This window comes from Falco rusticolus, chromosome 7, assembly GCF_015220075.1.
Source record: "Falco rusticolus isolate bFalRus1 chromosome 7, bFalRus1.pri, whole genome shotgun sequence".
Lineage (NCBI taxonomy): Eukaryota > Metazoa > Chordata > Aves > Falconiformes > Falconidae > Falco > Falco rusticolus.
In genome coordinates this window covers 59,865,716-59,878,616 of record NC_051193.1, presented here as the reverse complement: position 1 = coordinate 59,878,616, position 12,901 = coordinate 59,865,716, and the positions used below count along the sequence as shown (strand labels likewise).

Below are 12,901 nucleotides of genomic sequence, written 5' to 3'. Positions count from 1 at the left end.
GAAAAAAAGGCAGTTTTGTTTTAGTAAGATATAACTATACAAATGCCACAGGGAAGATACACTGGAAATGGTGCTAGAAAGAATTATGCTCTGAAAAATGTGATTTTGGTTTTTTTTAAGAAGATTAATAAAATAGTCATATATTTGAGATGGCTTTTCTTTAAGTGGAAAGGAACAATAAAATTTGCATTTTTAATTAAGAATGTCACATTATCAGAATGTTAATAATAAAAATTAAATATAACTAGCATTAATTGTCTTTTAACTAATTTTTAAAATGAACTGAAACTTAACTGGTTACGGATTTTATTTCCAGGCTGACATAAGGGAAAACCAGAAGAAACTGGTTGAACAATTGACTTCTTTATTAAACAATTCACCAGGACCTCCTACCAGACGGCTTGTTGCCAAGAATTTAGCTGTACTTTATAGCACTGGAGACACTTTTTCTGTTTACCAAACAATTGATAAATGCAATGAACTCATTCGGAGTAAAGATGATTCACCAAGTTATCTGCCTACGAAACTGTAAGTTGGGTTTTTTTTAACCCCAAACTTCAAATCCAGTAGTAACAAGAGAGACAGATTTACATGGTGAGAGGTTAATGCTGGAGAAGGTGTGCTCCCTCATTTCTGCCTTTTGTCTGGTAGAGCTTTTACCATATGACACACAAAATTTGGGAGCCTCCATGATTAGTATCATTATTGTGGGTGTATCTAGCTGTAAAAAGTAATTATTTTTTTTATTACACCTCTAAAATTTTTAGACTTGCGTATTACAAAGAGAAACTGAATTCATCTGAAACCTGAAAGCAAATTCAAATTGCTTTCTTCCCTCTAGGTATTACAACAATTTTATTTTAATCATTTAGTATATGCTGCCTTCAGGGTAAAATTATGAGTGGTTAACTACTTGTGTAGCATTTTATATATCCCTTTCTGTGTCTTTACTGGAAAGTTTTGAATAAGAATTCTAGGTACGTGTTGGGGGGGAAAAACAATTTCAGTACTTGACAACATAAATTGCCCTTGAAAGTTCAATAAGCTGAAAATATATTTTTCTTCTTTGTTTAGAAGTTTCTTGTTACGATTCACATAAACATAACATAAAATCAATCACATTCAGATACTTTAAAATCACATTACTTTTGAAGCGTTTAACACAGAAGCAATTTGGTGGCTCTTGGCAGTTGGGGTAGATTGCATATGTTAGAACAAAGTTTGACCAACCTAGATAGCTAGTGTTTACTGGATCCACTGGAAAGAAATGTCTTGAGTGATTTGAAAGATAAATTGAAAGATTATGAGTGTAGGAATGCTAAACTTGTTGCTACCGTGCAGAACCATAATGACTGTGGTATGCTTTAAGGTAATAGAGTAAACTGAGCCCAGTTTCTGCTTTTATGTTTTTGTTCAGTGAGGGGACAAAAGCAGCTTGTAATACATATTGCCATATTGAATAAACCATGCTTTGCAGCAAGTTGGACAAACACTGCTTGTTACAAAAAAAAGGTGAAGAAAGCTTTTCATAAGTAATTTACTTCAAATTAAAAAAAGAAAAAAATATTTAGCTGATATGAAGCATCTGAGTTAACTACCAGAGGATACATAATAAAACAAAGAATGTGGTAGTATCAGGAACCAAAACTGTAGAAGACAGATCTCTAACCAGGCAGTTGAAAATCAGGCCAGAGAGAATACCAGCGATGAATAATTGAGTTATGAGGGGGCAGGTGTTTGAAAACCAAAGAAACGGTAGTAACAGTGCTGAGAAGAACAGCAAGAAAGGCAAGTACACAGAGACGTGTGAACAGTTATTGCAGGATGTGAAACCAAATCTTACGGTGCAGAAATTCTGTGAATAACCTTCATTCCTGAAACAATGCACATCTTTCACTATAGTGAAGGAAACTAAAAATAAAGGTAGAGATAGTAAAACATCATTGTGCATTAATGATACATGATAGAGCAGAGCAGAATTTATCTTTCTCGTTTGCTTCTTGTGCTAATGCTGTTTCTGACAACCCAAAGTGAAGTTTCCTGAAAATAGATTTTTGCAAGGAGTCAGCTGTATTTTCCAATACCATAATATTTTTTTTGTTTCCTTCTTGTTGCAATTGACCTCTTGTGTAGTATTTTAAGAATAAATTTGCTATAAAGGGGCTTAGTCCTGCAGAGTAAATGACTGCTATACTACTGGCTCCTGAACAGTGAGATGCATTAATGTCATAGGTGAGTTGTAGTAGGGGGCTGAACTCTGCGGGTCGTCTTTGTTTCGTCTGCAAGATGACATACTGGACAAAGTGGCATGATGTCAGCATAGCGAGGAGGGATGATGCAGGCCATTGGCAGTAAGGCAGAAATGGTAAGTAAGGAAAATGTTAGGTATCAGGAGTCAGAAGGCAGAGAAGTAGCTAGGGGGGGACAGGTAACAGTGGTCAGAATCCTGCCAGGTATGTAGGCAGTAGTGAGGAGAGAAAATAAAGACATGAATTGGAGAAAAAGGTAGCAGTAAAATATGGTTTACTTCAAAAAAGGTTTGGAAAAGGGATTTCTCATGGTACTGACACTGAGACAACAGGCTGCAGAAAAATAAGTGGAACTACAGAACTCTTCATTGAGTAAAATGTTTCATTCTTGGCTGCAAGTATATGGAATACTTTGTGTTCAGTGAAGAAAGACTGCTGCTGCTTTTTTGTTTTTTTCTTTTCTTTTTTAAAATCTTGATTAAAGTGGTGTCCTTGTTCGCCATCTGTCCTTACTGAGCATACATGCCCATGCTGTCTGGTAGCAACACTTTGCCATCATTGTTCACAATATGTTGATTCACCTGGAAACTCCTTTAAATAAAGTTTCTAGTGAATTGTTCTCTTACCTCATAAATTATCTTTTTTCTTGTTTGGTATAGGTGGAAGATGGAAATGTTTTATGCAGACATTGTAAACAGAATCATAGGTGCTTATCTTCTACTAAGATGGACTGTGATGCAAATGCTGTATCAGATAAACAGGTCATATGATGTGAACACAGCTTACTCCCGTAAATTACAGTTTTTAGAATATTTGCTAGGACTGCTTTTAAACCATAAGCGTTTTGAAAGCATTTGGCTGGTCAGCAAACTTTCATAGCTGATCTCAGTGCTATTTTACCACACGTATAAGTATCATAGTTCTGCATTTTTGTTGATACCTCTCCCAAGTATCATTTTTTAAGGGAAAATTTGAGAGAAAACAGCTTAAATGGATCTTATATATGGAGTTGTATAGCAGTTTGGAGGTGGGCTGCCAGGGAATTAAAAACACAGTCAAAGAGGCTTTTGCCTGCAAAACTTGTATAAATTTACAGGCTTCCTTGGAAACTTCTGGCTATTGCTTGTGATTTGACAAATAAAGTGACTCAAGAGTTCATACAGTTTGGACTTGTGAAGAAACATTTGTGGGGGAGAAAAATAGCTATAGAGTCATGATACAGACCTAGAGGGCAGCCCGAAGAGCTTCCGAAGTCCTGTGCTTTGAACTTTTATAGAAACTTCAATACTGATGTGCAGAAGTAGCTGGATTCTCTCACTTTGCCTGACTAGATGTTCCTCATCAACAAATACTGCCACTTTGTTGCTAGAACTCACTGTTAACGCTGATTGACTCTTTCATACAACATCTAAACACATGGCAGTACAGCCAACCATGGAAGAGTGTTTGCAGTTAATACCCTGATGTAATAAGGGTAGTTAGGCTTTGTGTTTGGGTTTTTTTTTAATGTTTGTTAAGTATTCCTTCTTTGAATTATGATGTGAAATATATATTATTTAATCTTGAAGTTAATTAAAGAGAGGATCTGTGACCATCAGATGATCAATTTAGTAATATGATGGTGCACTTGTAATTTTAGGCCCAGACACACCAAACTGTTGGTGTGTACTGAGCTGGATAAAAGCAATAATGAAAAATGTTGCTTTAATGAAAACAGGATTTTGGTATGATAAAAGATAAAGAATATCAGTTTTGGTTTTTTTACTGTGCTTTGTCATCTAGGGAATTACTGTTAATATTAAATGCATTTTTCTTATTAAGAATGTGTTCAATATGAGATTTTAAAATTCTTTATGGGAAATGGATTTGGTTGGGGAATGAGTAAAATGTTGCTTTGTTGAAGGGGGTGCTGAGCAGTGTCACTGCATATTTAAGTAAGTCTGGCCAAAGAGCTGAAAGCTAATTAAAGATATAATTTCCTTTTTCCTTGTATTCATAGAATTAGTTGGTTTAATTATAGATCTGTCAATACAGAGCAAGATATTTTTGTTAATTAATTATTAAAAGGAAAACTATTTAGTTCTTTCTGCTTGTTTGTTTGTTTGTTTTGCTCAATCTTTAGCAATTTTTAGATGCTAATGAGTGCAGAGACTCCAGTTGTCAGGTATTTCACCTGGAAACTAAATTCAGAATCTGTGTGCAGTGAAAAGGACATGGGCTTATACTTTAATTTTCTTCAAAGCGTTTCCTTATTATGTATTGTTATACATAAATGCCAACATTTTAATTACTAGACCATTTGCAGTCTACTGTTGACCATCGAGTTATAAATAAATCTGTCCCTGGGTACTTCTAGCAGCATCTGCCATAGCACAGTGCCATAGACTGCATGATGCAAGTCATGCTTAGTTAGAGATTAATGTTAAATTTTAAAGGTAGATATGAATATTGTATTCCTGTTGTAAAATTAGTGGAAGTTTGTATTCCCTGTATTCCTGTGTTATCCAGGTTACTTTCCCTTCCCAACCCTTGTATCTGCATTTCTCCTAGAGTGTGAGTATGTGTGCCACACACAGGCCATTTTTTTTTTTTTTTTCCTTTTGATAATCCACTTACATTTTTGGGACATTATATTTAGTTATTTTGTTGTTTGCCCATTGATTATCTTAGTCGTCTTAATCCCTTTCATCTATTACTGCATCCATTTTCACGCGTCTTTGGATTTGCTTTTGTTTTAGTGCTGCGGTGGTATGCTTGGGCTATTTATACAAAAAATTGGGAAGAATTTTGGGAAACAGTTTTACTGACACCGTTGGGAATGTGCTTAAAGCAATGAAGAATGCAGAGGTATTGGAACAGCATGTTTAACAAATGATTGGAAAAATAATAGGATGTTTACTGTTGGTAGCTGAACCAATGAATAGGAGAAAGTGCATGATACCAAAATACGAAAAAATTGTGGAAAGTCATAGGAAAAAAATCAGTGTCTAAATTTCAAAGAATTACTAGAGAGTTAATGAATTATAACTATGAAAGGATCAATCATAGCCATTCTCTATCTCATTTCATGAAAGAACTTGATAAACTAGAAAATTTGATTACCTTATTAATGAGAAAATTTTGCTCCAGCTTGTACTTCATGTTTTGAGTTCTAAACTGCTAGTGACTACTTTCCAGTAGAACATAGAATTACTATTCTCACTTGCGTGTAGACCTATAGAGCAAGTTACCTGCTTTAACTCACTTCAGCATAAACAGATCTCCAAAAGTCTAAAAGACCCAAACCATTGTTTACCTACTCCAGTAGTTGGCATTTTGTATTTCCAAGGAGTTTAGGGTTACAAAACCTTAACACTTCTCTTTTTCATTTTTTCAGTCTCAAGGTCGTTATGAAATCATGCTTAGTTTGCAAAATATATTAAATGGTTTAGGAGCTGCTGCTATCCCCTGTCACAGGGATATTTACAAAGCTGCCCGATCATGTTTGACAGATCGATCTATGGCAGTCCGCTGTGCTGCTGCAAAGGTAAAGTGTTCTAATTGCTGTTTTTATTAAGTAAGCTCCCTAAATACAGTTCGTTCTTAATGGATGATGAATACAGCAGAAAATACATCTTTTGCTTATCTTTATTTGTTTGATATTGCCTTGGCAACAAAACTTCAAGTGACTTCAGTATGAAGCAACATGCTTATTTTGTTAGGGAGAACTCTGCTTTTCTACGTCATAATATTTTTATTTCTCTTTTTTTCTCTAGTGTCTTCTTGAACTTCAGAATGAAGCAGTATTTATGTGGAGTACAGATCTGGATAGTGTTGTGACCTTGTGTTTTAAGTCCTTCGAAGGTTCCAATTATGATGTACGATTAGCAGTTTCAAAACTTTTGGGCACAGTATTAGCTAGAGCTCTAACATCCAAACAGATAACAGGTAAAGTATGTATTTTGTTTGCAGATTCCTCATGTGTAATACGTCAGATGATAAAAAATTCTCAAGTTCTCTTGAAGCCTGAAGTACAATCTCTGGCTTAGTCTTTTCTGTAACATTTTTCTTGTGAAGTACTGTGATTTTGGTTGTGTTAACCTGCATAGATATATATTTATGAAGTAATATACAAGGAAAAAAATTCGGTATTTTCTCTGTTACAAGACTGTTATTGTATGGAGAGAAATCGGTAGCCTCAAGAATTTAAAGGCACGATTAATTTAAGCAGTGTAGAAAGCACTAAGATTCTCAAGAGAGTGTCTCTGTCAAACTAAAGACTTTAAGATACCTTCAGGCTGTTTTCCGCAACTGTCCATGCCGCATCTAGATTGTCTAGCAGTACAAATGTGATCAGAATGAACATGCCGTTTTGTTCACTCAACAGACTATGTAATAGTTTTTGGTGACAGACAGTACTTGATCTAACTGAAGTATCCTGGCACAAAGTTAATATCTTTAGTCTTTGGTGTCATACAGACTGAGCGTTTTTAGTCCAATCTTAGGAGCTTATAAAAGCACACAAGGTAAGTGTGATTCAGAGTGTTCTGCGTTTAATGGCATCAGAAAAGACCTTCAGTGCAATGAGCAACAGATGACAAAACTATATGGCTTTAAGCCCAGCCTACTGCCTTTCAAAATTCTTGAGGCTCTGTATTTGTGTTGGAGTCTGTGAAGTCTTGATTTATAAAGTATCTTTCTAAGAATCTTTTGGAGAGAGTTACAGTGTTACAGAAAACAAGGGGCACTTCTCTTTTCCCAGTAAAGTAAAAAAGAAAGAAATACTCTGACCTCTTTATAGACTCAGTAGTTTTCTTTGATCTTTGTAAGCAGTGTGGTTGTATTTCTAAACTGCTAAGATAAGGTTATATAAGAAGCTTATCAACTGTTTGGTTGGTTGTTTTTACTTTCTTTTTGTTATTTTTAGTTAAAAAGAAGTTAGAGCTAAGTGAGACAGAAGCTGGTTGGGGGCTAGAAGGGGCCTGGGGAGAAGTGGAGGGAGCATTACGTGAAGAAGTGCATAGTCCTGAGGTTTCTGCATTGTATCTGATAACCTGCTGATACTGTGTTTATGGTTTTTATTTGGGGGGGGGGGCATGACTATCTCATATTGTATCATTCCTTTTCCCATTTCAACACTTGGAAGACAACGAAAAATGTAGTGAAAATTTTAGGTCACTTAGTTTGCACAGTGTGCTGTCATCATGCTAAGTTTGCACACACATGTCCCAGCATGTATTTTAAATGAACTTTCTATCAAGAGATAAAACAATGGAATAGGAATTAGGGAAAAATAATTTTCCTAGAAGCTTGTGAACATATTCTATTATTTTCATTCCTTTGGGGAGCTAATTTAATACTAAGGTGAGATGCGTTTTTTTTTCTAAGAGAACCTGTAGCTGTGCCCTGACCTGGCTGCAGAAAGATGATCCACCTTGCCTGGAATTCAGAATAGAGAGTTATCTTTGGTGGTAAGCTGCAATGAGTTAAGTCAGGGCTTTCATGCAGCTTTGGGTGGTAGGAGTAGGCCACGCTGACCTTTTTGCAAAGAGAGCTTAGATTAGATGGTAAATACTGACAGAGGGTGTATGTATGTATATATATTAGGTGGTGGCCTAAACTATGTAAAGGTAGCTGAAGCAGAAGAACTTGAGAAATCCTGTGGTTTGCTAGAGCAGTGAGTCCTAAAACATTTTTGTTTCTGTTGTGAAATTATGTTCTAACAGTATTTGGATTTGATTGGGCTACTGAATTCGTGCAAATATTTTTTTATACAGCCATTAGAGTGGAAACTTTTCTTCTAAAATGTAACAAGTTTTACAGAGCTGTTCCTCTAAATATTTACAACTATTCTTAGCATCCACCAGGCATAACTTCCGCAGAATCTGTTTGGAAGAAGTGATGGAGCTATTGGGAACTGGATTTCTGCGTGGAAGTTGTGGATTTCTACGAGCCAGTGGTGATATGTTGAAAGGGACCAGTTCAGTCAGCAGAGATGTTAGAGTTGGAGTCACCCAGGTTTGGATTACGTTAGTTATCATTTTCTGAGATTGCTAAACATTCCTATAGTCACTGTTTTGCTCTCCATATATCTCCTATTTCATTCTGGTTTGTATCTGTGACAAAATGTATGTACTTTAAAATAGTGATTTACGTCTTGAGTTATGCTAGAAAGAAAAGAAAAAAGATTTCTGATGTTGCTTATTGTTTACCTGATAGTTTTAACTTCTCAGAATTAAATATATATTACTCGTCAAAGCTTCACATGATGTAAATTTCAGGTAAGTGATATAAATAAGTACTTTCCTAAAATTTTTTAAATTAATAACTTATGTCTAAAAATGAAAAGAAGTTACAAGGATTCTTTGAACTTGAAATAGTTTCCTTCTATACAGGGACATTCCCAGTCCTGTTCTGAAAGAGTCGTTCTGTTTGGAGTAAGTGCATGAAAAATAAGGAAAACAAAATGTAGTGGAAAAAAACAAATAACTGTTTTACTGTGTTCCTGGATGCTCAATTAGAGCATAGAGTCTTGTTAACTGAGCAGGACTGAAGTCAGACCATATAGTGCATGCTGGTTAAAGCAGTATAAATTTTTCAGATAATATCAGGTTGGCTTCTTCCTGTAAATTTTATCTTAAACAACATTTACATGCTAAGACCTAGATATTCAAATGTTAAGTCTGTGAATCAAGACTAAAGGTCATGGTGAACATTTGCATATCAGTCAGCTGTGATTATTTTAATGTTACAGTCCCCACAGCTATTGGATACATCCCCTTTGCCAGTGAGGGAGTTTTTTTAGTGCATTTCAACTCCTGCAGTGCAAAAAAATCTGTAAATTAGCTTGATTGACTGATAGAAGCCAGACTTTGTACTGAAACGGCTAGAAGGTGCTCACAAATTGTCTTCTATGCTCAGATTGTGCTGGGTAGAAACATTAACTTCTGGCAGACAGATAGAAGGACTGGGGAACAATAATACCTTGACAGCTATTTGCTTGGAAAATGCATGCCAGACTCCTAGGGTGTTCTGTATACACGGTGATTTTATTAGTTTTCCAGGAACAGATAGTTACAGTGTTTTGGCTGTTTGTACTGTTTTTTGGAGGTTGTCTCCTTTTTCATGCATGTCTGCATTCACACAATAGTACTTGTGAGAGATGGTACACTCTTAACTGTACCAGAACAGTCAAAATAGTGCAATGTTTCTATAAGAAAAACTTGAGAAATTGTGTGTTTCAGTGCTTGTGAGTAGAAAGCACTTGCAGTTATAAAAGATATTAACACTGAAGATGACTTCTTACATATGGAAGAAGAATTAATATTTGTTCAAGACACAGCCAGATTCAAGATGTAATTCAAAATGTAGCCATAGCAGTATGACTCTTCACAAGTCTATTTATCCTGTTAAATTCCTCAGTTTTCAAATCCATAAAACAGGGGTAACGTGCTGGTACTTTATGAAGCCTAAGTAGTATTTGTTAAGAGCTGTTACGTGCTAACACAATCTCACAGTACAATTTCTCCATCTACAGTACTTCTTTTAATGTGAATAATTTTGTTGTTAATACTAGACATGAGACAAGTATGTACAAGGTGAATATAGAAGTTCATTGATATGGATAGTAGTTGTAGGAATTTTGTGTGTTCATTTGCACATTCTCATTTTTTGTATTCCCTTTTCTTGATGGTAGCACATCTATTCATTAAAAAAACCCAACACATGTACATGTAAGGCATTTGTAAGGGAGTGTATTATGTGGCAAAACAAATGGTCTTGTGGTGATTAGATTTGTAAAGTGACTCTGCATTCTTTCTCTTTGTTGTGACAAACGTAGTCTTTTTATGGTACCTCCATTACAAGGCAAACAATTAAAATTAATTGAGATGAAGAGCAGTGCTTGGGGGCTGCAAATATTCCCTAATTCAAAGCCTATAATAACAAAATTCTCTCAGGGTTCTGGGTTATAGTTTTGTAACATAGTAGTTCTTAAAATGCATTCATACATTAAATTTGGGTTCCATGTGCAGAATGTTAAATAGCTGGAAGCTGTTGTTCAGTGAGACCAAACACAATGTTTTACATAACAAGTGCCTGTGCAGGGTAAACTGCCATTTCTCACACTCTGAAGTGAAATAACATGGGCAGGCAGCTTGAATTAATTTACAGTGAAAGCAGGCTGCAATATTGCTAGTACAGTTTTGATAGTAATTTAAATTATTAAAATAGGTCAAAAAAATTTTGCAGCTACCTGAAAGTGAGAACGTAAGTGATTTATGAATGTGTAAATTCAGAAGTAATCTCAGATAAGTGATGTTCTAGTTGTGGCAGTGTGCAGGGATTTTTTTTAAAAGAAGAAAATACATGTGGGATAGTTGGCAGTGGTTTTCCAGATGATTTTGCTCTAAAATATGGCTTCTTTTCAAATCTCTTTCAGGCATATGTGGTATTTGTCTCTACATTAGGAGCACAATGGCTTGAAAGGAACTTCTCTGCCTTCCTTTCCCATATTCTAGATCTTGTGTCTCCATCTCACCCTAAGGCCATTCAGAGTCAGATGGATGCTATCGGCTGTCGCCGCTGTGTTTCCTTTATCCTTCGAGCTACAGTAGGAGGCCTTCTTGGGGAAAAAGCTCAAATTGCAGCTGCCAAGGAGATTTGTCAGGCCATCTGGAAACTGAAGAAAGTTGTGGGTATGGGTCTAACAAGATTATCCATTTGGGCCTCTGTTTTTCCTTTTTTAAGTGATTGTCCAACTTCCTAATCCAGAGACTGCAGAAACAGAATATGTAGTGCTGATTTATTACCATAATAATGTAGGGGGCTTTCGATGGGCTGCTTTGTTTTTAACTTGGCTGGTTATTTGTTTGTGTATGTGTCTGTGTTTCTGCATGTGTGTACCCACACAAGTGGAAACATCTTTTATAACATTTTTTTTCCCCTGGCAAATACTGTTTTTAACAATTAGAAATAAAATAATATATACAGTAATAAAGTAGAGACGATATTGTTAAATAAGTTAAATTCGTAGTTAATACATGTCTAGACAGATTCTGCCTTCCTGTCCAGAGCAGCTGACGCTACTTATGGTTCAAAAAAGAAACACGCGTTCCTAACTGACAAAATGAGCATTTCTCCTGGAGAAAACGGATCTCTTGCATGGTAGTCTTGTACACAGCTTCCCAAAAAAGCTACTGATCTTCCGCCATCGTCCTTGTAGGGGAAAAGAATGTTGGGCATAACCAGTCATCCCCTGGTGTACAGCAGCATATTGTATCCTATTTAAATGTTAGATGCCTAAACTGGCATAATAATTTGTGTCTGAAAAGGTGAACTTTTAAAAAACTCCAGATTTTTCCCTCCCTCTTCATTCCCTACCCCACCTTCTCACTCGCTTGCTCTTGCTCAATTTACTCTTTCCTTCCCTTTCTTTTTTCCTGCAATGTAGTACATTCTGGCAAGTTACATCAAAGCATGACCTCTTTAAGTCACTAGTGAGGCTGAGAATAGCATGCTTCTTACTAGTCACTGTTCCCCACCACTTAAAGATAAGCAATTAGGTAGTGTTCATTTTATCTACCCTCACAGACGTTACTGCACTATCCATTTGAGTAATAGAAATGTACTTGGCTCAGTGAAGGCCAACCTTTGCAAAACAGTTTGGTAAATATAAATGGTAACGGTAAAAGCTCATTTGGTAATACAAACAACTTACTACAGCAAAATTCTTCTTCTGATGTTTGTTTCATTTTGGTAATGATTTCATGGGGGTTTTCCTATATTGTGTTACCAGATGCTGCAATAAGTGACAGTAACCTGGAAACAAGAATTAGTACAACAGATGTAACAGCAAGTCAACATGTGCTTGTTTGTGCACTTCAGGAACTTGGAAGTCTCATCCAGGGCTTAGGAACTACAGCAGGACCGCTACTGCAAGATTCCAGTACAGGTACAGGCCCTGAATTGTTTTGTGGCCAGAGTACAAAATATATTCCTTTGTTCACTGTGATCTTTGGTGGCTCGACTGTCAATTCTTCAAATCCGTTGGGATCCTTTGTCTAGCACTGACTATAGCAACCTTTTTTCTGGTGTGCAGGCTCCTCACTTGGACCTTCTTAGTTCTATCCTTTTCTATTTTCTCCCACTAAATTTAAAAAAAAAAAAAAAAAAGAGGGGGAGTTGGCTACCTTACACGGTGTAGGAAATCTTTAGGCATTGCTCAAAGAGTTCTGTATCTTCTCCAACCTGTACTAGTATGTTAATTGAAAAAAAACAACGAACACTATCAAATTTATCTCCATTAAGGGTTGTATTTGATGTCCAATACTTCATAATGTTTATAGTAAATCAGTTTGATTGAGCTGAGTACCTTCATCTGCCTTTGTTTTCATTGAGCTGCTTTTTTTTTTTTAATGGGTTCAAGTAGACATCTGTTTCCACTGCATGGATTTCTGCTTCCTTGAGAATACTTACAGATATTTTCTATGCATGTTGGTGAATAACAGTGTAATGTGTTAGATTTTCTCCATATCATTACTTTTCATTCAGCGTAACTTTTTTGAAAAGTATTAAGTATTTAAATTTTGTAAGCAATATTTCACAATAAAAATCAATAGTACTGTTTAAAGAGAAGTACACAGACTGGGTAGTGCTACATTCACCAGTACTCT

General features: G+C 35.9%; 1 protein-coding gene across 4 annotated transcripts in view; it reads left to right on the top strand.

Moving 5' to 3' along the window:
• The window catches only part of HEATR5A (HEAT repeat containing 5A), a 78,171-nt gene that overhangs the window by 23,499 nt on the left and 41,771 nt on the right, over window positions 1-12,901 (top strand). For 3 of the 4 annotated variants that reach the window (XM_037396150.1, XM_037396148.1, XM_037396149.1), the window contains exons 4-10: window positions 317-528; window positions 4,988-5,096; window positions 5,626-5,775; window positions 6,005-6,176; window positions 8,086-8,246; window positions 10,669-10,924; window positions 12,025-12,180. In XM_037396150.1, coding sequence (XP_037252047.1) covers window positions 317-528; window positions 4,988-5,096; window positions 5,626-5,775; window positions 6,005-6,176; window positions 8,086-8,246; window positions 10,669-10,924; window positions 12,025-12,180 — 1,216 coding nt within the window. Of the gene's footprint in view, window positions 1-316; window positions 529-4,987; window positions 5,097-5,625; window positions 5,776-6,004; window positions 6,177-8,085; window positions 8,247-10,668; window positions 10,925-12,024; window positions 12,181-12,901 lie in introns of those variants that run through there. The other variant, XM_037396151.1, reaches the window with a different exon arrangement.